Source organism: Trematomus bernacchii, unplaced genomic scaffold (genome assembly GCF_902827165.1).
Source record: "Trematomus bernacchii unplaced genomic scaffold, fTreBer1.1, whole genome shotgun sequence".
NCBI lineage: Eukaryota > Metazoa > Chordata > Actinopteri > Perciformes > Nototheniidae > Trematomus > Trematomus bernacchii.
The window spans coordinates 4,849,697-4,876,562 of NW_022988097.1; the positions used below are offsets into that span (position 1 = coordinate 4,849,697).

General features: G+C 41.0%; 2 protein-coding genes across 2 annotated transcripts in view; both read left to right on the forward strand.

The window, feature by feature from the left end:
• si:ch211-26b3.4 (connector enhancer of kinase suppressor of ras 2) overlaps positions 1 to 12,088 on the forward strand; it is a 75,438-nt gene extending 63,350 nt beyond the window's left edge. The window contains exons 13-24 of the mRNA XM_034121257.1: positions 640 to 848; positions 2,776 to 2,813; positions 2,918 to 2,960; positions 3,984 to 4,032; positions 4,547 to 4,719; positions 5,816 to 5,889; positions 6,019 to 6,090; positions 7,656 to 7,726; positions 7,808 to 7,908; positions 8,591 to 9,182; positions 10,218 to 10,480; positions 11,692 to 12,088. Coding sequence (XP_033977148.1) covers positions 640 to 848; positions 2,776 to 2,813; positions 2,918 to 2,960; positions 3,984 to 4,032; positions 4,547 to 4,719; positions 5,816 to 5,889; positions 6,019 to 6,090; positions 7,656 to 7,726; positions 7,808 to 7,908; positions 8,591 to 9,182; positions 10,218 to 10,480; positions 11,692 to 11,904 — 1,898 coding nt within the window. The 3' untranslated portion in view covers positions 11,905 to 12,088. The remainder of the gene's footprint in view (positions 1 to 639; positions 849 to 2,775; positions 2,814 to 2,917; positions 2,961 to 3,983; positions 4,033 to 4,546; positions 4,720 to 5,815; positions 5,890 to 6,018; positions 6,091 to 7,655; positions 7,727 to 7,807; positions 7,909 to 8,590; positions 9,183 to 10,217; positions 10,481 to 11,691) is intronic.
• A 3,545-nt stretch (positions 12,089 to 15,633) lies between these two features.
• Positions 15,634 to 24,881, forward strand: apool (apolipoprotein O-like). Its single transcript, XM_034121258.1, has 11 exons — positions 15,634 to 15,738; positions 16,988 to 17,086; positions 17,180 to 17,305; positions 17,767 to 17,821; positions 18,923 to 19,021; positions 20,112 to 20,203; positions 20,301 to 20,420; positions 21,420 to 21,603; positions 21,713 to 22,324; positions 22,501 to 22,629; positions 24,226 to 24,881. The coding sequence occupies exons 1-11, from the start codon at positions 15,727 to 15,729 to the stop codon at positions 24,312 to 24,314; spliced, it is 1,617 nt and encodes a 538-aa protein (XP_033977149.1). The 5' UTR covers positions 15,634 to 15,726; the 3' UTR covers positions 24,315 to 24,881.
• The last annotated feature ends 1,985 nt before the right edge of the window (positions 24,882 to 26,866 follow it).

A 26,866-nucleotide genomic window follows, 5' to 3' on the forward strand; every position in this document is an offset into this window, starting at 1 on the left:
TTTTCATGGTGTGGTTGTGTGAGGATACATATCAGCCAGGTATGTATCGGACAGAGTTACAGGGAAACATAAATGCAAGGAAATTGCATTTATACAGCTGCTCTGGAAATGAGGGAATTTCTTTTTGACCAATTCTAACCAGCTTCACCGTTTTGCAGCAAGACTTGATCTGTATTCAACCGAGGATCCTCCACTCTACCATCAGAAAGTCCATGAATAACATTAAAGCACACAACTTGGGTCTGCCTTTCTCCTCCTCTCTCCTTCAGTCCCTTTCTCCACATTTAGGTAAATGGATAATAAACAAATTAAATGAGAAGCTTCTATCTGGAATAACACTTTCTCTGACTGACAGGATTGAGCAGTTGTGCCCTCCAAACTAGCATAATCATGGCAAACAGATTAGCTGTGTGTCCCCGGCTGGATCCATATCAGATGCTTCAGCTCTGAGGCCCTTTTATCCCTTTCTGTTGGCTTTTTATCTGTAAGGGTTTCATCTGACTCTACTTTTGGGTTATCCCTCGACTTTACGACGCTTCTCCCCCCCCCCGCCCCCCTCCTCTGTGGGTTTTTCCGCTTTAAATTGAGCCTGTCCGTCCTCTAACTGCTCCCTGCCTTTACCCCTCCTCATCCCCACAGATTCAGACAACTCCCTGCTGCGTTACCTCAGCGACGACAAGATCCTGGTGATCGAGGAGGAGCCCGAGGGTCCGGGCAGAGAGAGTCGGAGGGATTCCACCAGACGCTCTCGGCGCAAGAGCCGCAATCCCAGCAGCCCTAGCTTTCCCATCAGCCCCTCCATGCTGTCCTCCACCCTGCGCCTAGACCAGCCACCCGAAGCTTTGCCCGTATGTACACAGTCTGGGTTCTTTTACCTATTTAAAATATGTTTTTTACAGTTTCAATGTGTGTCTACTTTTGTCTGGTTAAGCTAGTTAGAAGTGGTGGTGGTCTGTACTGTATGTCTATTTTGTTTACACATGGATAGAGAAATGTCATGTAACTAACATGTAAAGGATAATGCTGGCTAGATTGTTTTATGTCAACAAATCCCATCAAAATGACCAAAATCAACAATTATTTGATCCTACTGAGATGATAGATGTTGTTAAAACATGATCTACTTTATCTTATTCCTCTGCTCTGTGATCTTGGAGCTCCATCGTTGTCCAAACATTATTACATTTTGCATTCACTTCAAATGCAAAATACATATTGCATTTGAAGTGAATTTGAACCAGTGTAAATCTTTAGATAGAGAGGTGAATGCTTAGCTCCTCATCTTCAGTAAAACTATCAATCATAAGTAAGGTTTCTAATTGATGTGATGCACTTCTTGCATGTGACGGATACATTATCATATATTACAATGCCAATGTGTTAATACATTGTACTGTTGGATTGTCTAGTGGATCCCATGAATAATCAGAGTAAAAGTCTTATGACTATTTTCACAGGCGGAGTAAAGGTAGTTTATCGTTTAATATGTCATTTCTTGTTTTTTTTACTGCAGACATTTTGACTAACGCCAATTTGAACAATACCAGGACCCTCAAACTGAAGGAGCTAAATAAAATGCAGCTATTACTAATGCATTTTTTTCTACTAACAAATGTGAAACGGTCTGCTGTAGGAAAAAAATACTATTAATAAATTACTAGTAGTGGCAGCTAAATCACCATCAAGGCTTTTACTCTGACTCACTCGCACAACTTCCTACAAGTGCATGTCCTCTCCGAAGGTTTGTGTTTGGGTCATGGTGTTCACAGATTCACACACGTTGTTGTGTGTGTCAGGCAGAGGAGACAAAGGAGAGTGAGGATGATCAGTGTCATTGCATGGCTGCCAGATTCACAGATTATGAGAATGACGGTGACACTCTGAAACACACCCCTCTGTAACTTTTCTCTCAAGCACACACACAAGAACACACACAGGCATACACAAACAGACACACACCAGCACAGTGGAGTGCATTTGCATGCAGGGTAGCCATCTCACGACTCATCCTAACTCATCCTAATATCCCCATCTCCTCAGACACGCCTGAGTCTAAATAGGAGTTTATTCTGGACAAACACACATACACACTGGCATGCGCACACGAACGCAAAACACGTATCCCTGTGAGTAGGTGCATGACTCAGCATCAGCCAGACCAATTACAAGAGCGACTGACCGACTGTGCTTAAAACAAGAGGCACGCAAACACACACATACACACATCAGCGCTAACAGCTTAGCTAACACCAGCCTCTCTAACCCTCTCAGCTTCTCATGCTGGTGACTCATATCTATTCGGTGGCACATGAAGTATACTATCCGGCACTAACAAGCATACGCTAACCTTAATGACCTGCTTGTTTCTTCACCCTCGTCCTCTCTGCATGATTCTTTTCGATTAACATCAACATTTATGCAAAATAACATGTTATTTTAAACTTACCGATGGACAATTTATAGGGAAGTTTCATGTCTAGCAGTCCTACACATTTTGTAGAGCAACTAAGGCCCCTAAAGAGATACCACTTTCCCAAAGCACTTTAGAACAAAGCAAAATTAAAACATTTGGAAAAGGGTTTGGGTTTGTATACAAAATAAAAAAATTGAAATAAATAAAAATAAAGTTAGAACATAGTTTAGAAATTGGATTATCAAGATACATCCCCTCTATAAACACTAAATAAACCACAACAATATGATTATTACCAACAAAGGTGCAAAGAAGAAAGTGCAAGTCTTAAATGAGGCATTTGTTCCCCTTTTCTCTCTCAGCGGGGTGCGGACACACTGCGAGCGGACACAATAGACCGGTGAGTCTGTGGTTGTGGTTGTTTGTGGTTTAACCACATGGATTGATGGAAGGAGATGAAAGAGTCGTTTGTGGTTACATTTAATCCTGTGTGTTGTCCTGTAGGTACTCCGGCTCAGGGAGCTCAGGAGCCGCCTCCATGAGGAAGGTAGGAGAGCAGCCAGAGCCAACGAGCTGACTGTGTATTTTTTAGATGTTTTATAGATCAATAGTTCTGATGGTTTATTTACCTGATGTTTTAATAATGCCGCCTTTTTCAGTACATTTTTATTCTGTAACTGCATTTTAATGACGCAACAGAAGCTTCATTCACATGTAGTATGTGAACTCACTATAACAAATTAAAAAATAAAACTTTAATAAATATGGGAAAAGTCCTGCAGATTCTAAGTTAAGAATTTGATTAGAACGTGTAGCGTTGAAATGAAACACCTCTTTTGCCTTAACATGAAGACTCATCCACTGTTACATGGAGATGGGGTGTGTCCAAATAGTAATAATAGCTAAACATACAGTCAGGCACAAAATGGAGAGATACCTGATATGAAATCCATTGGGGACTCTGATAATTAAATAAAAGATACAAGTCAGATGAGGTAAATTGCTTTCCATATTTAGGTTACAGGAAGCTGTGTTAGTCATTGGCCCTCGCCTCTCCTCTAAAGCACATGAGTTGTATGAGCGTACAATGAGTCAGCGCCACTGTAAACAGATATTTACTCAGCTTTGTTACCTAGATAAAAACCCCGAAGATGTATTCAGCTATGTTTTGTTGATACCTTTAGCGTCTACTCACATTAGCTTCTTCTGAAATGCAATAGTGTGAAATTCAAGTGTGTTTGCTAACCACACAATTATATTCTGTGACTTTGAATGGGGGAGGGGGTGCTAGTGAACTGTCAACGGGGGGGGAGCCTCGTGATCGGTACCGGCCCATCGGGTTTCGTCCCGAACGTCCCGATGGCCAGTCCGCCACTGTCTCCGTCACAGGTTGTAGGTCATTTCCTGGCTGCAGCAGCATTACTGTTGTGATCCCTCTGTGCCAGTAATCCTCTCTGCTGTGGGCTGGATAATAAAATAAAAATAAGCTAAACATGTAGAGTGAACTTGCTACAACCTCTCTATGTACATGAACACCAACCTAGATTGTTTTTTTCCCTCTCCCTTCTAGTCTTTCCATTACACCTCTCTCAGAACGAAAACCAAAAAGAGAAGTAAAGGTAGGCTCATTTTCTCTTTCTTACCTTATATTTTGCAGTTATACCACTGTAGGTAGGAAAACGTTTCACCCCTAAAATATGTCTCAGTCTAAATGTCTGAACTCTGAACTGTAAACTAACCCGGAAGCCTGACACTATAATGAAAAGTCCAGATGCACAGTTCTTGATCAAAAGTAATGCATGTACTGTTGCAAAACCATCGCACTTGCACAATATATTTTCTTGCAAACACCTGCCGTATTCGATTTATTGTTTACCTCTTTTAGATTGATCACTGTCACTGAATATTCTTATGCTGTGGAGATGTGTTAAAAATATCTTCAGTTTAGAGGAATTAAAAAGTTAACATCAGATTTTTCAAGAATCAACTCTAACTGTAAGCTACTGCAGACCTTAAGTCCAGAAATGTTGAATTAGCCAGCCTGGAACCGCTAGATAAATGGCGAACCTCGTTTTATTGCCAAATTCTTTGAAAATGACTCAGTGTTAACAACGTTCTCTTCTCTCTTTTTAGGTTCCCTCTCTAGTGCCAGTAGAAGGAGAATTTCCTGTAAGGACCTTGGCCACGGTGACTGCGAGGGCTGGCTGTGGAAGAAGAAGGACGCAAAAGGTTACTTCACCCAGAAGTGGAGGAAGTACTGGTTTATCCTCAAGGAGTCCTGCCTCTACTGGTACACCAACCAAAATGTAAGGAATCACATTCACGTCAATATGTCCTGAATCTCATCGTTAAAGTCAAACTCTGCAACACCTTCCTGCACCTGCATTCTGTTTTTCGAACACACTTTTTTTACAAAACAATCTTGCAACTGAAACAGATATCAACAGCTTTATATATCTATAATTAAATATACTATTGAGTTGCATAATAGACATTGTAGGATCCAGTCACTTGGACTTACCCAGGTAATTGAATATTTTAGCCACTGCTGCTTACTTTTTATTGCATTTATTTTGTTCCCCAGCTTTTATAAAAGCGTTTATAAATAAAAATAAACATTAAACATAAAATAACAAGATTGCCAAGTCAACTGGTTAGATTCCAGCTACAGATTTGAGAAAGAAAAACACAAGTACACAATATAAATGTAGCAGTTCATTGTACATGTTGTTCATAATAGTTTTCACTGGTAACTGTTATAAAATAAATATAATAATGAGATCATTAGTCCAAACACATTTTTAAGGGTAACATTTAGAACCATTTTCATGTGTATGGAATTCATTCCGTGTTACTTTCATTGCTTTATTATGTAATATCACCGTTAACCCTTTTTCACTCTCAGCTTTTGTATTAGGGCTGCAAGCACAGATTATATTATTTACTTGACTGTAAACATGGAAAACATCTAATTCTCACATTTGTGAAAGAACCAACAATGTTTGCTTATTAATTGAATGTTGCAGCTCTGATTTAGATGTATCTTTCGTTGCAGTCTGTAGTAGTTTGACCTGATACAAGCAAGAAACTCACTGTTAAGACTTTAAGGTGTAGTTTGGATAACTAGATTAATAAACATATCTGCAAATTAGGAAGAAAACGACCTGAAAATGAATCGTACTGTAATGTGTTTCTATGCTCCAGTTTTAAAGCTTAGATAGTCAATTCTAATATATCCTCATGTTAAGTGGGGAAAGAAGCCAATACAAACAGCATATGTTGTTTTCATATGCTTGACTAGAGTACTGCTATCCAACATAAAAATGGGTACATCAGTATGTATGACATTTTGTTCTCTGTGTTGATAATGTACCACCACTCTCCATCTGTCTGTGCCTGCAGGATGAGAAGGCTGAGGGCTTCATCAGCCTCCCTGAGTTCAGAATAGACCGAGCCATAGAGTGCAGACGGAAATTGTGAGTGTCCCTCACATGTCGCCAAAATTACTAATCAACCACATTTGCTATCACCCACATGACATGCACGCACGCACACCTACCACGAAAATCACTAATCAGTCTTCTTCTCCCCCCGGCTGACTACAGTGCCTTCAAAGCCTGCCATCCCAAAATCAAGAGCTTCTTCTTCGCCACAGATTGTCTTGAAGAAATGAACAGGTGAGTGTGTCTGAGTGTGTGTTTGTGTCTTAATGTGGACGACAGTCAGAAGCTGGGGACGTCACGTGTCCTTTCATGAATATTTTAACTGAGTAAACCAAGTTTACACAAGGCAACAGCCCACACAGCACTGCGCATGAATAAGGCATGAACCCGGCCCTCTGTTGTTAAATGTAGAACTGTGTGTGTAATTGTTTGTGTCACGTGTGTGCTCGTGTGACATTTTGGAGATGTTTACGGTATGATGAGCTCTAATTATTCTCACCTCTCCTCAATGGCATGGGGCGATAATTGGGGGAGGGTCATTAACTAGCTATATTTGACTTCCATGCTGCGCTCGGAGGTTGATGTGTGACAGCCCTTTCATGTGCATTTGTACGTGTGATTAAGTGGGAGTTGATGGTATAGGCATCAGAAGAATCTCCATATATGTCTTGAATCAAGCTTACATCAGGATTTCTCAGCTTCTGGAGGCAATAACATCGGAGTGTTAGGCTAATATAGTGTTTGCAGCAGTTGCGATTGGAAATCCAAGCATACTTGGCCAATCAGCATCATTTGCTGCAGCAAGCTCCTACTTGATAGTCCCAGGGCCAATACTAATAATAGCATAAGAAGTACATTTACAGTCAAAACGCAGATTAAATACCTGAATTCCTACAGTATAAAGGTTCCTGGGAACGTTTTTGCAGTGAAAAGAGGTATAACTTGTGGTACAATATACCCAACGTATGCAGACAGATAATAAGAAACCATACTAAATAAAATGAAAGACAAAAGTGATTCCCAAAACTGATAAAGATATCCTAAACTCTGGATTGCGTCAAAACTTCTCAAACTGTACTAAAACAGGAGGAAATATGCATTTTATGGGGACTACTTTCAGCGATGGATTAATACACATTTGTTGTAGAACTGAGTATCTCTGGAAGCCGAGCTAACTGTGTATCTGGGATTATTTCAATGAAACTACAGTGCCTATGTTTATCTTCATGAAGGAATATTTTATGAGGCTCAAACCCCCTTGTTTTTCGTGCAAAAGTTGAGTTTAATGGCAGAAAGGAATAAGCTACATCCGTTTATTATTCATTGTTAGTTTTAGTCTTTTCATGGGACTTTGTGACAATAAGACACATTGTTATAAATGTGGAAGCTGCTTCCTGTATTATGCAAGTTTCCTGTTCCTTGTGCACGGACTCTGCGTCTATTCTTAGCAGCGACCTTATTATTGGGTGTCTGCAGAGAGTCACGGGACAAGCCGGGATCTGACGGAGGATGGATGTAGAAAGAGAACACCATCTGAGACTCTGCTGAGAGACGATAGGACAGAGGATTGTCACTTATCCTTTTCTGCATCCATCTCTCTAATTATCTCAATGCCTCTCTCTCCTCAGACAGTTATAAACCGTTCAGAGACACCACTTCAATTATTTAAAGTGAACGTTTTTTTGTATTCATCACCTACCACTTACCCAGTATAACCCATCCTTTTCTCTCCTCCTCTGTCACCTTTCTTCTCCTTCCTTCACACATCTCACATGTTTTCCTCTCCTTGTTTCCTATAGGTGGATGAACCGACTGGGGCTAGCTGCCATCGGCTACACACCAGATGACAAGGTGCCACGCCCAGATGAAGGTGAGATGGATTCACTTTCCTAGATCAAAAACGATTTTTGCCCGTCAATTGTAAACATTTGTGTTATTATCTCGATTTCAGACTACTGGAGTGAGAGCGATCAAGACGAGGTCGATGGCTCGATGACGCTCAAACAGGAGGGACCCTCATCCCTCTGTGACACATATCACCGCACGCCATCAGTAAGCACACAAACACACACACTCAACATTTTCTTTGCAGTGTTTCATTCGGATGGAATATTTTATTCCTAAAAGCCCCACAGTTTTCCGAGCTGCAAAGACCAGAGCTCTCAGCATTAATAAAACATCAGAGTGTGAGAGTAAGCAGCCAAGATTATCTGCTTTCTGCTGCCAGAATCTTTCTTAATCTGACCTCTAGATGGCGTCAATTGCCAACGCTCATCACATCTCTGAAAGATAATGTAGCCCTGAACAGGACTTGTACATAAAGAAGGTTCAGTGGTACCATGTTTCCACAGCTGAGCCATACAACAGTCATTCTGCCATCTCATTGCTTTTTTTGCTCTCATCTTTTGTTCTCTTTCTGCCCTTTATATTTCCTGTCCTTCTTTCTTCTCTCTTTCCTTGCACACCTCGTCACTCTCCTTGTTTTGCGGGTCACGTTTTTCCTTGTATCCGTGCTCACATTTCACCTTTCTGTCAACTTGTATCCTCCCACCTGTCTCACTCACCCTTGGGCCTTCAGAATAACTTCCTTCACGGTTACGACCAGTTGCCCCGCTCGGTCAGCTCCATGAGCCTTATGCGCTCCACTCCGTCCCCACTCCCTCCATCAATGAGTGCCTCCACCTCCCCCATCCCTCCACAGATGGTCTCTTCCACCTCCCCTCTCACTCTACAGGTGAACTCCTCAAGCCCCTTCCCAGAGCCCAAGCACGGGCGGCACTTCTCCAGCGAGTCAACGCACTCCCACTCCTCGGCCGAGGACCAGCGTGGAGATGGTATGGGCATGGGCACCGGCAGCACCAGCACCCACTCATCAGGATGCCGCTCCACCCACCGTGAGAGACGCTCCTGGCAGGACCTCATCGAGACCCCTCTGACCAGCTCAGGGCTGCACTTCCTCCAGACGTCCCCGGGGGAGAATGATTACGGGGGCCTGATGGGGAGCATGGCAGGAGATATGGGACTGTACGGAGGGCTGGGCAGACATGGCATGTCCCCCGAGAGACGCAGACAGGCCACGCTGCCCGTACGGAGACACCACGCCGCAGAGAGGGACAGGGAGCGGGACGGGCCCTTCCCTCTGGAGCGAGGGCCACACACACACAGCCACACACACCGACGCTCTCACAAGCAGCGCAGCCAGAGTCTGCCCAGGAACAGAGACCCCATGCCAGCTAAGCTGTTGCACACCCCGGCTCACATGGAGGAGAGGAGCGAGGACGAGGAGGCAGAGGAGCAGGCTGCAGATATACTCGAGGCTGAGAACGGTAAGGAAATGACACATAATCTGTTTTATACAAGGAGAGAAAACACTTGAGAATGCATGAAAAGGTCCCTATGGTCCTCAGAGAAAGTGGCTTTTAAGTAGCTAATGTGCCATAAATTATGATTTCCTTAATTCGAGATTATCATAGAATTTACAGTACTGCATATTAACTTTGTTGTAATATTAAGAAATCAGATGTAAGCAGGGTATGAGTTGAAAGCATAGACTGTATATATAAAGGTTGAAAGTGGAGCTGGCTAGGTTATATTACACAGGTTATTGAGAGGAAACACAGCATACATTTGTCAATACATACAATGCATTAATGCTAAGAAGGTTTAATTTAGTCCGTGTTAGAGGAAGTATTCAGATACTTCACTTAAGTATATTTGACAACACTGTAAAATACTCCATAGTATAAGTCCTATCAAAAGTAAAAGCAATTGTAACGCAGACAAAAGGCCCTTCACTTTTCTGGTGAACAAAGGAGAACTTTAGCTTTACTTCTTAATGGAATAACCCGAAATAAGCATGTGTATACCAATTACTCACCCTGTGTTACCTTGAATTTGTTAAGGAGAAGTTTTTTTAATCAAATGCCCCACGATGAACAAAGAATCTGAAAATGGAGAAAAGTCTTGACAAATGTAAGTAAATAGGAACCGCGCCACAACAACGAAAGTATATAAAATCTCCCTTTTTCAATCCCCTCACACAACTCGTGCAGTACAATCAAAGTCTCATTTATCCAGCCTCAAGCAAGGAACATACCATTTTAGATATTATTTGAAAGCAACTGTCCAAAATAACTTAATAGTCAGCTAACCACCAACATTGGGACATTTTAGTGGCTGAAAATATGAATATATATTATGAATATGAATATGAAGATCAATTATAAGGATAGTTGCAGTTACAGTTTTTGTCAATTATCCAATTAATTGATTATTTGAGCTCTATATTCACACACTTAATCCAACTGAAGCTCATTGTGTCATTATAGCAGTGAATCTGACTCCTCTCCTGGGTGTCTCAGACCTGCGGGAGTTGAGAGTTGAGAGCAGAGAGAGGAGGGTGTCTGAGGGAAGGGAGCGGCGGGTGTCAGAGTGCCGCGAGCCGGAGCCGTTGGATGGGCTAGAGCAGCTGTACCGGGCCCTGGAGCAAGCCAACGTGACGGCCCTAGGGGACTCAAGACCCTGTAGCAGGCAGGAGTTTCGACGTTGTTTCACACAGAGAGCCAGGGACCCTCTGCTCAACGACAGGCTGCACCGGGTCCGAGCCCTCCGCAGCACCTTGAAGGTAGCACAAACACAGATTATTACAATAGTGTCCCTCTGCAGAGCTCCATGCTTAGGCCAAACTCCGGTGCTGGGTCCCATCTCGCTTCTTAGCATACTAGTTTAATTGCAACTGTAGTATATTGCGCAGTAAATTGCTTTACCATGCTTATCCTTAATAAGTAAAGTAGTCTACAGAGCGTATATTGAGGCCATTGAATCGCACCAAGCCACACAACCTTAACTAAAAACCACAAAGAAAACTACAAACCAAATTTGTTATTAAGCAGGAAATAACTTGTACAAACCTTAAGCTAATGTTAGCTAGCTATGATGTCGTTAGCAAAAACGAACTAAAAAAAAATATATATAATGTATAAAATATGTCAGAATAACATTTTAAATCAACATCTTTGTATTGTGTTGCAGATATGCACTGAAGTTAGCATGCTAACTGACTACCCCTTGCCCTTCCTGTCTTGTAATACCACTTGTTCCTCTAAAGGCGATAGTGCCAACGTGAGTCACTGTAGTGCCAGTCAGTCCTCAAACAGAGGGAGAAGGAGTACAGCCGCTCCGATTGGCTGGTCAATAATTCACGTGGTCCGTGTCTTGTTTTTAGATTTGTTCTTTTAATTAATTTCAAACGTTGCCAACACACAATGCGTGACAATTATAAGATAGTATATTTTGAGGTGTAGTCAGTTTGAGCACTGGTGGAATTGTATTCTTGCCTTTCTGTTAGCTAGAAGCTAGGCTTTTTGTTAATAACAATACACTTTAAATGTATATTTTACAGGTGAAAATTATGCCTACTATTTCTTTGAATAAGTTGATTCAGAAATTAACATTGCACTTTTAATGTTAGTTTGCTTGCTGATTTAGCATAGTTGGCTAACATTCACAGTTTAAGAGCGGAATTAGCATTTTTAGCTAACGTTCAATTCATTAGGTCGGTAAGTTATTTCCTGCTTAACGTAACGTTACCTACTTTATAAGATAAAAACACAAGGTGGTATTGTTAACCTTAAACATATGCCATAATATCCTTATGATTGTTACCTGCGTACATGGTTTCTAGATGCTTAGTAACCAAAAGTGTTCAATGGAGCATGTGGCCTGAACCTGGGGCTTTGCAGCTAGACCCTTCTTGATTATTTGGGAATTTGCAGAATAATTACACTTGTAAGGATACAACTTTGTCACTCCTTGTTGTCTATTTGCTCCCCACAGGCCAAAGAGTCGGAGCTGGCAGTAATCTGTGCGCTACTGGAGGACCCTGGCCTGTGCTCCCAGACCTTCAGAGAGTGGAAGCAGTGGCACAGCGATCTCTACTCAGACATCTGCCAGCTCAGCCCCGGCGGCACCAACGGCCAGGACGACCTCTCCCCACTGGCCCCACCTCTTATGACCCACACACACTCCTTTATTGAGACACATGTGTGAAAGAGAGAAGGGGAGCAAAGACTGAACTGATACATACACACACACACACACACACACACACACACACACACACACACACACACACACACACACACACACACACACACTCACACACTCACACAAACACACACAGAGCTTTACATTGAGTCCTCTCTCCTGATCAAGACTCTGAGCACGCACTCACTCGAACACACACACACACACACACACACACACACACACACACACACACACACACACACACACACACACACACACACACACACACACACACACACACACACACACACACACACACACAGGTACACACATTGTAAGATGTGTAAATATCATAGAGGGAACAGTCTGAGACCTGCGTGTATGAACTTTTGATAATCCTGAGGACCCTCACAGGGTGCCTATTGCATGCCTGAACAGAAAGCATTAATCTTCCTTTGTCTATGGAACTCAGCATAAACACCACACGCTTGTCGAGCAAAATGGGAAAAAAAGGAAACTTTTTAACACGTTTGTTACTTTGTATTCTCTTGGTTTCGCTTTTTATTTCCTATTGATTTTAGGGGGCAGGGGGAGCTATGTAGCAGCAATACAGAGGAGAATCCTTTTCACCACAGCACTGTACTTTTGTACTGATGAACTTTGCACCCAGAGCCACCAGTTCTCCCCCTTTCTCTCTCAATCTTTTTTTTCTCTCACTGCATATCTCGCTGATTTACAGGGACCTCACTTGTTATTCCAGGCTGATCTGATGGGACAGTGCAGGGGAAAGTAAGGGCGTTGACTTTTAGTATGAGACTGTGAAAAGTAGCCATCAATGCTGGTTTATCTGGCTCCCTCTGGGAACCGGTGAAAACAAACGTTGAGGACCTATTGTACTGGCTAGTTGCACACTATTTTCAAACTGTGAACTGTTAAGAAAAAAAGACACAATTTTATCCGCAGAAGGAGGCTCCTCTGACTGAGTGCAATTGAACTTTTCAGTTTGCATCCTCTCTACCCGTCTTTTTTTATTTTCCTCTCTGTGTTTCTATCCGACACCTCCTCTTCATGTTTTTCTTTATTTCCTCTCTCTCTCTCTCTCTAGTCGTCAAAGACTTGTGTATATGTGTATACTGCTGTGTATACTGATGTAAATGTTTGCGTTCCACTACCACTGTGATATGCTTCTAGAGGTAGCGGAGGGAAGACAGAGAGTATGTATTTGCGTGGGTGCAAAACAATTTTCCTTTCTCTTTTTTTTCCTTTATTTTATTTCAAACAGCGAATGCAAGAGCTAGAGAGTTCTTTTCAAAGGAGTCACTCACTACAAAGAATGCACTTTCTATATCTCTATATCTCATTGGCTGCATCACAGGGTCTATGTCTCATCGGCCTCTTTACCATTGCTGTTCAAAATATCAGGTAAAAGCATTTGCCGTCTCATTTTCTAAAGATTTGTGTACAGTCTACAAATATATTTAAACATAGAAGAATATATAAATCTATTTACGTTTTGTGTCATAGATATAATGTAAAGTATGATGTATTCTATGCCAAGGTTTTGCAGTGTTCCCCTCTTCACTCTGTAGACGCAGGGTGGCAGAACAACAACACCACCATCATTGACAGTTTTTACATCGCGGCTGACCCTTCTCCTGGTGATGTGTTGCATGAGAAAAGTCCCGGGACTGATTTGATTGGACAGGGTAAAATATTGTGGATCATTTGTTTTTTTTCTCCCCTTTTTATCTTCCTCTCATGATTGCAAGATAATTAGACTTGTAGCGCATGATACATGCAAAAGTACTGTTGAAGAATGACCTTTTCTTCGTATGTATTCTTGTTTTTTCATTCGATAGTGTTTGAAGACACACACTGTACAATAGCTGAGGCAAGCATTTTTCTGCTCCTTGGTTACTTGATCTAATGCAGATCCTCCTTTAGCATCCTAACCAGGAGGCTCCTAATTTAAGGTTTTGTTTTACATAGAAAGACTGACACTAACCAATAGACTGCAGGAATCTTACCTGAGTTGAAACGAAAGCTATTTTGACATTCCCTCGAAGCATATGAAACTGAGCGGTCAAAGCCCTCCACACTAAATGGTCTGTAATGTCTGTAAGACCCAGATGAATCATTTCATCTGCAATATCAGGCCAAGGACTCAACGGTGCCCCCCAGTGTCGAAGACTCTGAGAGACATGCATAACACCTGCTGCATCCAGCACTATCTGTACTTATTCTTCATACTGTACTGTAGTTCTTTAGCGTAGGTTCAGGTTTTTCATCATGTCACACTGTCGTGAACTATCAAACTCACCCCAGAGATATAGCTCATGTTTTTTGAATGGTTAATTTGAGAGTACCACAAAGAAAACTAAATGATGCAAGCACTTTCCCTGTGCCTCCCAACCCTCTCTTTGGCAACGATGGACTGACTATACTGGCGACCCTACACACACACAGCTGGAGAAGAGTTACAAAACAGTTTCAGTCTGCAGATCTCTCTCAACTTCTCATCTGCAGTGGTTTTCTTTCATCAACCACTGCTCCACTTAGCAGGCGACACACTGTAGATTAGGAAGTGCAGGTTATGATTTGTGGGCACAGACTGTGTTGTTATTCCTCCCCAGATCTTTGTGTGTGTAGACATGCAGAAACAGGCCGAAAAGGGAGATTCCACTGTGTGTTCTTTCAGGGGTGTACACCTCATGGTACATTGCACAGGTGTGTAAGATGTAAGTTGCACTGCGACATTAAAAAAGGAACATATTGCTCTTTTTCAAGGATAATATTAGCTTACTGTTATTCTGTACATTAAACTGACTAAAGATGATATTAAAAAAGAAAGAAAATGACATTTATTCTTCCTAAAGTAGCCTTTTTTGGTTTCATATATATGAATATATATTACAAAAAATACAGATTGTAAACTTAAGTTGTTAAACTTTGACTTCAATAAACTGAATCCTCTGCACTACGAGCTATGATCTGTTTATGTGTACCTTTTCTTGGATTGATAGAGACAGCATTACAGTGTTTTATGTGCTTACGTAACCAAGAAGCAGATTTCCAATTAAAGTGTACGTAAAAATACGACAAGTAGGCCTACAAATGATTATCCATGTCCATATCTATATCCAAAATCTAGAAATGAATAATTGATATTTTCATAACAATTTGTTGTTTTTGTTAAAAAAAATTGTTAAGATTGTACTATTTTTTCTTTAGCAGCTAATTATGATTTACAACGTGATTAGGCATGTAAAGGGTTTGCATGTTAATTGATACATTTTGCACATTTTCTTTCTTTCTCCCCATATTTTCCCCTCTTGTGTGAGGTCATAGTGTGTTTCTATCTCACCTGCACATGTATTTTATTTCTATTTACTTTGTCTCTGCCTGGCCGTTTTGAAAAACAATGCACAAATAAAAGTTAAAACATATTTAAGTTGGTTCAACTCCCTAACAAATTAACAAGTTAATGAAAACCGTCAAGATTTCTGTGAACCAGAGGCTTATTAGAGTCCGTTGTGTCTGGGGGCCCTGTGAACCTGTTTTGCCTTGCCCATAATAAACCACTGCACATCATGTACAATTGCTTTACATGTGGAACTGCAGTGACAGTTTAATCCTTTAAAATGTCTTTTAAAAATGTTAATAAAAACGAAATGAGATATTTTGTGTTTTAATTACACAAAGATTTACAAAACAACATTGATTATACTGTTGTTGGTTTGAGAACACGGGCTGCAGGTGCCGCTGATGCCCGGCAGGAGTCAGTAGTACCCGGGCTTTGGATCTGCGTCTCTCTCAGCCTGCAGAAGAAGGAGGATCGCTGTCATGGCGGCCAAGGTGAATGCTTGACATTTTCCTCTTCGTCAAAGTATATTTTGTAAAGAATGAGCGTGTGTGGGGTTAACGTTAACTGACCCGGAGTCGTTAACGCAACCTTGAACAGAGTGTCACTTTAAAACCTTTAACACTGCGCTGCATGGACACATTGTTGCTAACTGTGCTAGCCTCGCTGAATGAGTCAATGCTAACTAGACTGCGTTTACTAACGTTAGCAGACAGCAGTTTGAGCAGTACTCACACTATTTATATTACCTATGCATGCGTTACATCTAATATGTGTCAGCCGTGACGTTGTCTGCAATATAGACGGTTTTGACCAAGCAAAGGAAACATTACAATTACGTCAGCTAGTAGGAGGCAGTTGTAAGTTATCAGTGTTGTAAAGTACAATTTACTCAAGGACTGTACTTAAGTACAAGTTTGAGAGACTTGAGTATGAGTATTTCAATTTGTTGCTACTCTGTACACTGCAATTATGTAATACCTTTAGTTACTTTGCAGATGAATGATGTGAAATCAACAACACTTAACCTTTAAAGAAACTGTGTCCTTGTGATAAACACATGAATGCATCAATAATTATAAATAAACATATCGTTCATATTAAACTAAAATGGGACAGTTTGCATAATGAGTCTTTTACTTTTGGTACTTGAAGTATATTTTGATGCCAGTAATTTCTTACTTTTACATGATTATAATTTTTATTTCAGGACTTTTACTTTTAAAAGGTACAAAGGTACAAAATCTAAGTACTTTAAGTTAACCGACTGGTCCCCGACCAGACCTAAATATGGAGTGTGGACTTCTACTTGGAGAGGTCCCAGTTCACCTCCTGCCCTGCCGTGGTGCCCTTGAGCAAGGCACCGGACACCCCCCTTCCCCCCCACTCCCATTGCTCCCCGGGCGCTGTACAATAGCTGCCCACTGCTCCTAGTACTAGACTCCTTGTACTAGGATGGGTTAAAAGCAGAGGCCAAATTTCACTGTGTGTGCTGTGTGCTCTGCATGTGTGACCATTAAAGAGGGTTTCATCCCTCCCTATTCTATTCTTCTATTCTATTAACCTAACTCTGACGCTTCAAAAGTAATAGTCCTAAACTAGCAAATGTGTGGTTTAGCTATTTTTTTACACATGTTGATCATTTCTCCCACTGGTCCATCAGTGATTTGTGTCTGCCTGTTGTTTGTGTTACTGTGTGGTGAAATATTTTAAGGTACGCTGTAAACTTTCATTGTTTCCTAGGTGGTGATGCTGGCCGTCCCGACGGTGATGGGCATAGCCTCCATCCGTGTGTATACTGTAAGCGAAGCGCCCACTGATGGACTGCTTACTCGAGAAAAGGTATGCTTTTCTAAAAATAATCAGATGATTTGATATGAGAGAGCTAAACTGTTGAAATTCACATCTAAATACTGACTCTCCCTCTGTCCCCAGCTGAACATCTACACCCCGCTGCCAATGTCTGCTCAGGCCCTGTTTGTCCCAGAGACTCCCGGTGTTATACAGAATGGGTTAACTACAGCCAGACAGGGCATACGACCCTTTGTCCAGGCTGTGAAGGTATTTCCATTTTCTTGTGTACACCTACAGCCATTTTGAGAACCTATTAATATTCCCACACAACACCTGCTGCTGAATGAACACATACTTTCACATCCTGTCTAACACTCAACACCCCACAAAAGAACAACCCTTTGACGTATGTAAATAAGTGTTTTATAAAGGGCAAAACTAGAATACTTTGCAAAAGGCCTTATCTTGCATCTGCAGTGTTAGTCTCCTGATTTTCGCTCCTCTTGTGGTTACACAGCTCACTCTCACATGCTGCGAGGGCTCAGTGCACGTATGACTCTGTACTGTAGTGTGTGTGCAGTTAATTCAGCAGCTGCAAGTTCTGCTGCGAAGAGATCTGGCAGTTTGATTCTGTGGAAGATGGGGAAAAAACGCTTCAGACTGATTCAGATGTAGTTTTGTTCTTCATGTCCTGTTGTAGCGATTTATTTTTCCTTTGTTCCCTGCAGGGTGCCTGCATCTCTGTGAAAACAAGAAGTGTAAATCTATACCATAAAGGAGAGGGTGAGTCAACAGGAGGAACCTTAAGGTGTCATATATGATATATATGAAATAATATTCTCCCTTTGTTAGGAAAATATCACTCGACACCAGGTTGAGAAACAATAATCAGGTACTAATTTATTCTTGCAAGAAGGAGCAGAGTTAAATCACATACAAAGGATATGGTTGAACTCGCACACATGGGGTATGTTGCTCAACGGAGCAGGAAAAAACATCAGGCTTATATAGTCCAAAATACAGGAGATAACAACAAAGTCGTAAATCGAGGTGGCGCTAATATCAGCCGCGGGTGTCGGAAAAGCGTCGGGTCATCTGCGATGGGTCATCTGTGACGTCTTCTGGACTTCCTTCACGCCTCATAGAAATTAGATATGTAGGAGACAACAAGTATGTGTCTGTCTCCTCATAAAGATCAACAACCTGAAATGCCCTGCCTCCTCCTATCATAAAGAGGCAGCTGCAAGGTCGTACACAGTTCAGAATCACGCATGATATCAGTGCATTCAAACAAACCCAAAGAGGAGACAACAGTATTTTCTCCAACACCCTTCCTGAAACTTGAAACATTACTTTTAGTGCCCTTAACTCATGTATTGTTCTGACGCCCTTAGAAAACAAATCCCACATTTTTAACTAACTATTTATGGCCTCATTAAATCAAATCTTTATTAATTGATGTTACAGTACATAATGTTACTATTTATAATCACACACAGCTTACTGTGAATATATTATATTAAATAGTATTATAATATATTATATTTCTTTATTTTATATTTTATTATATTATGGTTATAATGTACACAGGTTTTTTTTTACTTTAATTTCTTAAAAGATTTCTATTCTGGTTTATTTTATTTTTCTGTTGCACATTTTGACTTTAACTTCTTATCTTCATATACATTTTTATTACATTTTTTATATATAATATGTATATATTTTATATATATCATTCCTAAATGTAGCAACTGTCACAAAACCCAATGTCCCAATGTTCTGAAGTATATAATGACAGTATGAGCAGGAAATCAGACAGGCGTTCAGAATTGTGAAATGTAGGGAATTTTTATCCCCATGCTTACTGTCTTCTGTGTCTCCCAGATGCGTACTATTATTTGAAAGACCCTCCCCCGGAGCTTCTTCCCAGATTTGGCACCATCACCATGGCCGGCGTGCTTGGCATGTTCTTGGCACGGAAAGGTAATCCAACCCAGAGTGACTCTCAGGGATACTTAGAGCCTTCTGGGAACCATTGTTATGAAATCAATAAATCTGTCACTGAAATATGACATATAATTAACCAACCACAGTTACCACATTTCTTTCCTTTTATAGGCAAACGTGTGATATATTTATGTTTACATTTGTACACTGATTAACTGGGAAACAACACATTAATCTGTAATACTTTTTTTCACAGGAAATATATTCTGTTATTATGTAGCATTGATATAACTGTTGTATTTGAAACAGACTATTTGACATGAATAAAAACAGATCTCTGCCTTGCATTATAGTAGTTGTATGCAAGCTTAATGCCTCTTAGCTTAGAATGAAATGTTCCCCATGCAGCTGTGGTAATGTAACAGATGTACATAACAAATCATCAAAATGAGCCACCATGCCACCCTGAATACGGACGGGTGAACCTAAGATTTTAGAAATAATTCATACCTTCTTTATTTTGCTTACAAGTCTCGGATTTAATCTCAATCAATTGGAGAAAACACAACAGCTCTTTCATACAGCAGGTGCATCCATGACACAGTCTTTACTGGATGCACATTGACCTTTGGTTGACTCGGCAGTTGTCAACGATTATCAGCGTTCACACACCACAATGTTTACACACTTTAATGTTCAAAAAGATCTTTATTTTTCTCATACTGCCTGTGCTGCAGCACCTCTTTTCACCCTCTGTCTGAAACCAGAGCCCAGTCTGCTCTGATTGGTTAGCTGGCTGGTTCTGTTGTGGTTGGTCAACTGCTTAGATACTTCCCGCCCCTTAGCCTATCGCGTACTATTTGTTGGAGCGCTAGCAAATAGAAGAGCAAGTGGTATAGTGATGTCACTAGTGAGTCCAATGGAGGCGATTCAGGCAGTGTGTGGGAGAGACACTTCCTCTGGATTATGGCCTCTGCAGACCATTTACATGCACACAAACCTATATAACGCACTACAGGAAAGGGAAAACCCAGAAAGCCTAATAGGGCCCTTATAAGGCCGTACTTTAAATTACGTTTTTCCATGTGTTCAGTGACATTGATTGTAATCGTTAACTGTATTTCAGGCTCTCAACTCAAGAGGGTAGCCGTTCCTCTGGGTCTGATGACTGCCGGAGCCTCAGTGTGTTACCCCGCTCAAACTGTGGCTGTTTTTAAGGTAACATTATTGAGTCTCATGCGCTGACCGCCAAATGGCATTAAAAAAGCAAATTGTTATCAAGTTCAATTCAATTTATTGTCTTTTTGCTCCCAAGATCACGGGTAAGAAGGTATATTCTGCGGGTCAGTGGACCGGCGGCTCGGTGTCTTCACTGTTCGCATCCAAGCCCCCCCCGGAGCCGGTCGCCCAGGAGATTGCTGCTTCACAACCACAGGTCAGCAGTGATAATGAGATACTACACAGGTTTTTTTACTGAATATCATATATAGATGTAACCAGGGGTTCAATTGGGATTTGATATGTGGGGGGGCTCTGTGTGGAGGGGGGGGGGGGTCGGTCAAGGATCTCATTATTTGACTTTAAGGGCTATACTGTATATGAGGCCCTAAAGCAACTGCTCCATTATCTGTATCAAAGATGCGGGCTGCATCTCCTGATCGGAGCAGAGACACACGTTCACTAAGCCAAAAAACTATATCCGGTCACAGAGATCTGCTATTTTAAAGTACAGTCAACACATATGGACCCTAAATATAGTCTATATTAAGAACGATAAAAGTTTTGTGCGAGGGTGATGACGTCAGATGTGCGAGGGTGATGACGTCAGAGCATCGTCCTATGTGCCGGGGCTTAGCCCCGGACAGCCCCGGCCCAATTTAGCCCCGGCCCAATTTAACCCCTGGATGTAACCAGATATATTAAAATAGCAAGTTCTGTAAAGCTGTTTTACTGTGTGTGACTAAAACCAAAACCATTTAATGGTAATTCCCCATCTACTGAATGATTTCCGCTTTGCTCTTCTTAACTTTCTCGGAAAATCCCTCATGCTGCTCAAAACGATGCATTTCCTCTCTCAGCACTTTGCCATTTTATGATGGTTTGTGATAAAGAAATAAAACGTATACTGCTGTTCAAATTAATGTAAGTCAATCCCTACCCTAGTGTCAGCTACATTTTTATTTGAAATGCTTATGTATGCAGTTTTTCATCTCTGGTCACTTAATAAATCTAACCTATAATTAGAAGTGAAATGTTGAAGGAAACTCTAAATCCAGTGCCTTATTCTGTTCATAGTTTAACTGTGTTTCTGTCAGTTAAATCCAGTTTGAGTGTGAATCAAATTAAGAAATTCATATGACTCATGTTGTTATCATTAATCAATGCATGTCTTGGTGAAACAGATTTGAATGATTGGTCTTTATCCACATTTTAGACAACTACAGTGCCCAATCCAGAGTCTGCAGCCCGCAGCTCTCTGATGCCAGAGTCAGAAGTGGAGTCAGCGGAGTCGCTTCCTCTCTCTGATGAGCCCGCTGTTGCTGTCATCTCAGAGCAGGCGTCATCCGTAACACTCACAGAGATTTCCCCCGACCAGACCCCCGCAGAGACCAACCCAGGTACCGTAGATATTGATCTCTGTCTGCCTGTTTCTCTGTCGACATTGCTTCACACTCAATTACACTCAGGCTTCTACTGATGGTTTGCTGTGTATCCTCTCCTCTCCAGATCCAGTAGTGCATTCAGTGGCAGCAGAGACAGAGGTCACCTCAACCTCTGAGGAAACACCTGCACCTGTTGAAAGTGAGGACGCAAAACAAGCAGCAAAGGAGGTCTCCACTGCCGAGCCCACGGCAAGTTTAGAACCGGAGACGGTGGAGGCTGCTCCTTTAGAGGCTTCTCTGGTGGAGGATGCTCCAGTGGAAGATGCTCCGGTGGAGGATGCTCCAGTGGAAGATGCTCCAGTGGAAGGTACCGCAGTGGAGGCAGCTCCAGTACAGGTTGCTGAAGTAGAAGCCGCTCCTTTGGAGGCTGCTCTTGAAGAGGCTGTTCCTGTCGAGGTTGCTCCGGTAGAAGCTGCTCCAGTAGATGCTGCTCCAGTAGATGCTGTTCCAGTAGAAGCTGTTCCAGTAGAAGCTGTTCCAGTAGAAGCTGTTCCAGTAGAAGCTGCTCCAGTAGAAGCTGCTCCAGTAGAAGCTGCTCCAGTAGAAGCTGCTCCAGTAGAAGCTGCTCCAGTAGCAGTACCTGAAGTAATAACTGCTCCAGTAGAAGCTGTCGCAGCTGAATCTGTCCGTTCTTCTGAAGAACCACCCGCTCCAATTGCCTTAGATGACCCAGCAGGTACCAACCAGAACATTCACCAATTTGTTGTAAACTTCCAAGAGTTTGCAGAGAACTTTCTAAAAGTGATTACTATAAATCAAGTATGAAGTCACAGTAGCTTAGTGGCATAAAGGTGGAACACATCAGTTCATGTCCCTGCTACTAACCTTTGTTGTTTATTGACTTATTTGCAGTGCCAGTTCTGGAATCAGCTGAGCCCGAACTCGCTGCTGAACCAGAGTTGGCCAACGCAACAGAAGCTGCTGCTGTAGAGGAGACACTCACACCAACACCTCCTCAGCATGAAGTAGAGAACAGCAAAGGTACTGTGAACACACTGCACCACTGCTTGTTTGAACGTTGGGCATCAAATCAAATGTTGTTAATATAGCTCAATATCCCAAAGTACACATTTGTCTCTGGGGGCTTAACCAGGAGTACAGATCCATAAAACATGAAGGACAGAAAACATAAAATAACAACATAGATAATCCAAATGACTAAAAAGATCATGTAAACGTAAATAATTAAAGGGTAAAGAAGGATGGTCATGATAAACTTGAGCCAGCCCTGACAATAAGTGTTATCGAAAAAGAATGTCTTAGCATGCAAATGTGGAGAGGGTGTCCGCCTGAACACAACTTGGAGCTGGTTCCACAGGAGAGGAGCTTAATAGCGGAAGGCTGTGGTTATTAAACTTTGAACTACCTTACTCAAACATATAGACTCACACACACACAGCTTCTCTTCTGAGAGTTACCTGAACTGAAGTCCCATCATCTCTTGGGTCTTGACATGTGATCATGCTATTGTCTCGTAAATTTGAAATACAATTTTTTTTTAAAAACCATCATGTTCAACATATTGAGGCCAACAAATATACCTTGAAGTATCTGATGTAATGCTATCAAGGTCACTCTTTGGGCCTTTGCAGTTTATTACTTAAAAAAAGCCCTGGACATGACGAGACGGCCAGTATATTTGAAGCGTGTATTCCTTAGAGACATTCACATGCTGCACAGCTCGTTTCTTTGCATGTCTATTTTTTGAGTATTTTACTATTAAAATAATTAGATCCCATTGCTGGCTGCAGAGGATTGTTTGCGTAAGAAAAACATGTCAGATTCCTCCAGAGCATTGTAAAGTCAAAATGCATTGTAAAAAGTTGGATTCGATCTTTTCATGAGATGTTCTCATATTCAGACAAACTGACTTAAATCTTTGTTAGTTGGCATTTAGCCTCCCGTTCACTCTGCCAGTTGCTGTGCAGAAAGGGACAAATGTTAATAACGTTTATAAAACAATCGTTCTATTTTACTTGAGTTTTCCCTTCTTTTGAGTGTCAGAAATGGTGAAAAGACAGACATTTGAAGCTTTAGTGAGAAACTTATTAGAAGTTATGAATGTAAACAAATATATATATGTATATGTATATGTATATGTATATGTATATATATATATATATTTGTTTGTATATATGTATATGTATATATACATATACATATACATATATATGTATATATACATATATACATATATACATATATATATATGTATATATGTATATATGTATATGTATATGTATATGTATATATATGTATGTATGTATATATATATATATATATATATATATATATATATATATATATACACAAACAATGAGGTATAGCCCTAGCACTTTAGATTAGAAAAACTTCAAGGAGAATATGTCTGTATGATAATACTACTTCACTCATTTGTGTGATCACAGAAAGACACTGTGGCTTATTTTCCTAATTTTTTGGGTAATGTAGTCGTTTCATTTGATTCTACTGATTATTTTTTTGTCAGCCTGAACCAGTTTATACATTAAATGTAAACATCTAATATTTCTGTGCTTGTGACTGATATTTTGTTGCATTTCTGCTGCTGTCCTCCAGGGGGCTCCAGCTTCAAGCCAGACCCTTCTCTATTGGACTTTGGCCAGTCCAGCCCGGAGGATGACGACCTGTACTCGACACGCACCTGAGAGACAGCCGGAGAAAGCTCGATATCACACACTGCCATCTCATTCAGATTAACAGACTCTGTATCATTATGCATTATGTAAATAGGCCATTTTGCAAGCAAGCAGAGTTAGGAAGTGGTTATCGTTTCCTTCCTTATTTCTCTGGGCTACATAAATACATACTTTATTATTGCCACCCAAAATAATGTATATTTCCACAGAAAGGTCAGAGTACTTGTGATTTACAGCAGCAAAGAAGCAGTTCCTGTATACGGAACTGAGTCGATTTGCATAGAAGGAGAGAAGCATGGAAAAAATACACCCACGTTAAGTCTATTCATCCACAGATGGCAGATTGTGTTTCTCTCAGTATGTGTCATTTAACAATTATTGGCTTTTGTGCGACAGCTTTTACAATCACGAGTGTCACGGTGTTTTATTTATTGTAATTTAGCCCACTGCATTGGTATGCCGGAAACACTGCACGTGTGCTGGTGATGATTACAGAGGGACGTTTGCTGTTCATTTTCTTACATCAAAAAATGTCTTCAGTTGTTAAAAACCAAAAATAAATCTATATTTTCATGATTTGATGTTGTGCTTTATCCACTGCTACACATCTACTTGTCAATATAAGTTAGTTTTGTTATTTATTGTCCTGCACAAACTGACAAACATCCAGATACAGTGTTGAATCATGTCAGAAACACATTACTTTTTCTTTTCATACACAAATATAATCGGAAACAGAAAAGGTGCATTCCTACAATAATCTCCTTTACCCTCACCATATTTTTTTAATTATCCAACCCCTCAAAATAAAATTACCTACTAAATTAAAGATATTTTCAAGTTAAAGTATCTCTTAAATTATCAATAAACAGTTTGACAAGAGATCAATCCTTAAATCACACTAACAAAACTTGACTTCCCGCTTGATTCTGCCGCTAATGCTAACCACAACTTCATACACATCATATTTGACCTTTGGTGAAGTTCTGCTTCACATAAGGTTTTTTAATCTGTTTTATTTCACTTTATTTTATGTTTAAAAAAAAGGGTTAATACCCAAATATTTACAACATTTTGCATTCATCTCAACCTCAGCCTAGACTCGTTTGTGTTTAGTGCAAGTAGCCAATGTTAGCATGCTAACACTAAACTGAACACTGTAAACACAATACCTACTTAACAATAGCATGTTAGCATTGTGAGCATGTTTGCTTATGTTAGCATTTAGCTAAAAAGCACCACCATAGCCTCTCAGTTTTGCAACATTATGATGCGCTACAGTTCACTCCTTGGGTAGAACTAAGTTATGCCAAGTTAGAAAGTGCGTCATGAGAACTGTTTCATTGGGCAGTGAAGTACAAATTGTGAAACTGCTTGGAAGGCTGATGCCAAGGGATACAGTCATTGTTTCCTGAAACAAAAGCTAGGACATTGAAATCATTAAAGTTCACTTCTACATCAGTACAGTTCAAAATGATAAATCATGAACATTCACAGACTTATGTAATGAAAGCTGGGAATGCTATTCTTTAAAGCATTTCTCCATTCAACTCACAGTTTGTAGTGCTGGACAGTGATACAGTATCTGTTTACATCTTTATAGCTTCTTTACTGCTCCTCAGAGGAACCGGAGCTCCCTGCCTGAACCTCATAAACTCTGCATGAGGTCTCCAGAGTCATGACCCTGGGAATTCTTTGTGTGTGTGTGTGTGTGTGTGTGTGTGTGTGTGTGTGTGTGTGTGTGTGTGTGTGTGTGTGTGTGTGTGTGTGTGTGTGTGTGTGAGAGAGAGTACACGCTCGCTCACATATGTGTAAAAGAGGAAAGAGAAAAAGGAGATGTCCGATCAATTACATGTCGATACTTTCTCATCCTCCTTCCTGTTATACATGGGAGAGAAACGCATAATGGTAACCAGGCTTCCTGTGGCATTGCATACCGCTTGTGCTTTGTGTTAAGGGTTTATGGGACTTGTGAGTTTTTTTAAACAAAATATTTGAAAAAAACCACTCCAGAAACAATTCTGTGTCCTGGCATTAATAAGGCCATATGGAACATATTGACTCGAAATAGAACCGAGAAGACAGAGTGGGAAATCTGTGAAACGCTTTCTTCTCTCATGGACATCTTGTTGCTATAAGCATAGGGGCCAGTGTTAGAGGCAGGATCTGATGCTAATTATATCATCTCACCTCTCTCAGGGGTCCCACTGCACACATGGGCCCCCCTTTCCCTTCCTTACAGTGTCCCACACAAGCAGCAGCTATGATTATGTTCTGAGAACAAATGTTTGACTGGACTCTGTCATGTAGTCCAGAGCTCTCAGATTTGTCTCCACCAGCGGAGAGGAAGCAGGGCTCACAACCTCGAGCTCTCACCTTTCACCCCCCCATGAGCCAGATTTCCCACATGGGACTTTGCGACAGTGTGCGGTGTTAATCTTCCCAGGATCCGGCCAGCGAGGAAGACCCCCACTCTCAAATAAACAAATAGCGCATTTATCAGCAAAACACATAAACATTGCTACTGTGTTAGCAATTTAAGGGTGGAATATTGTAGCCTA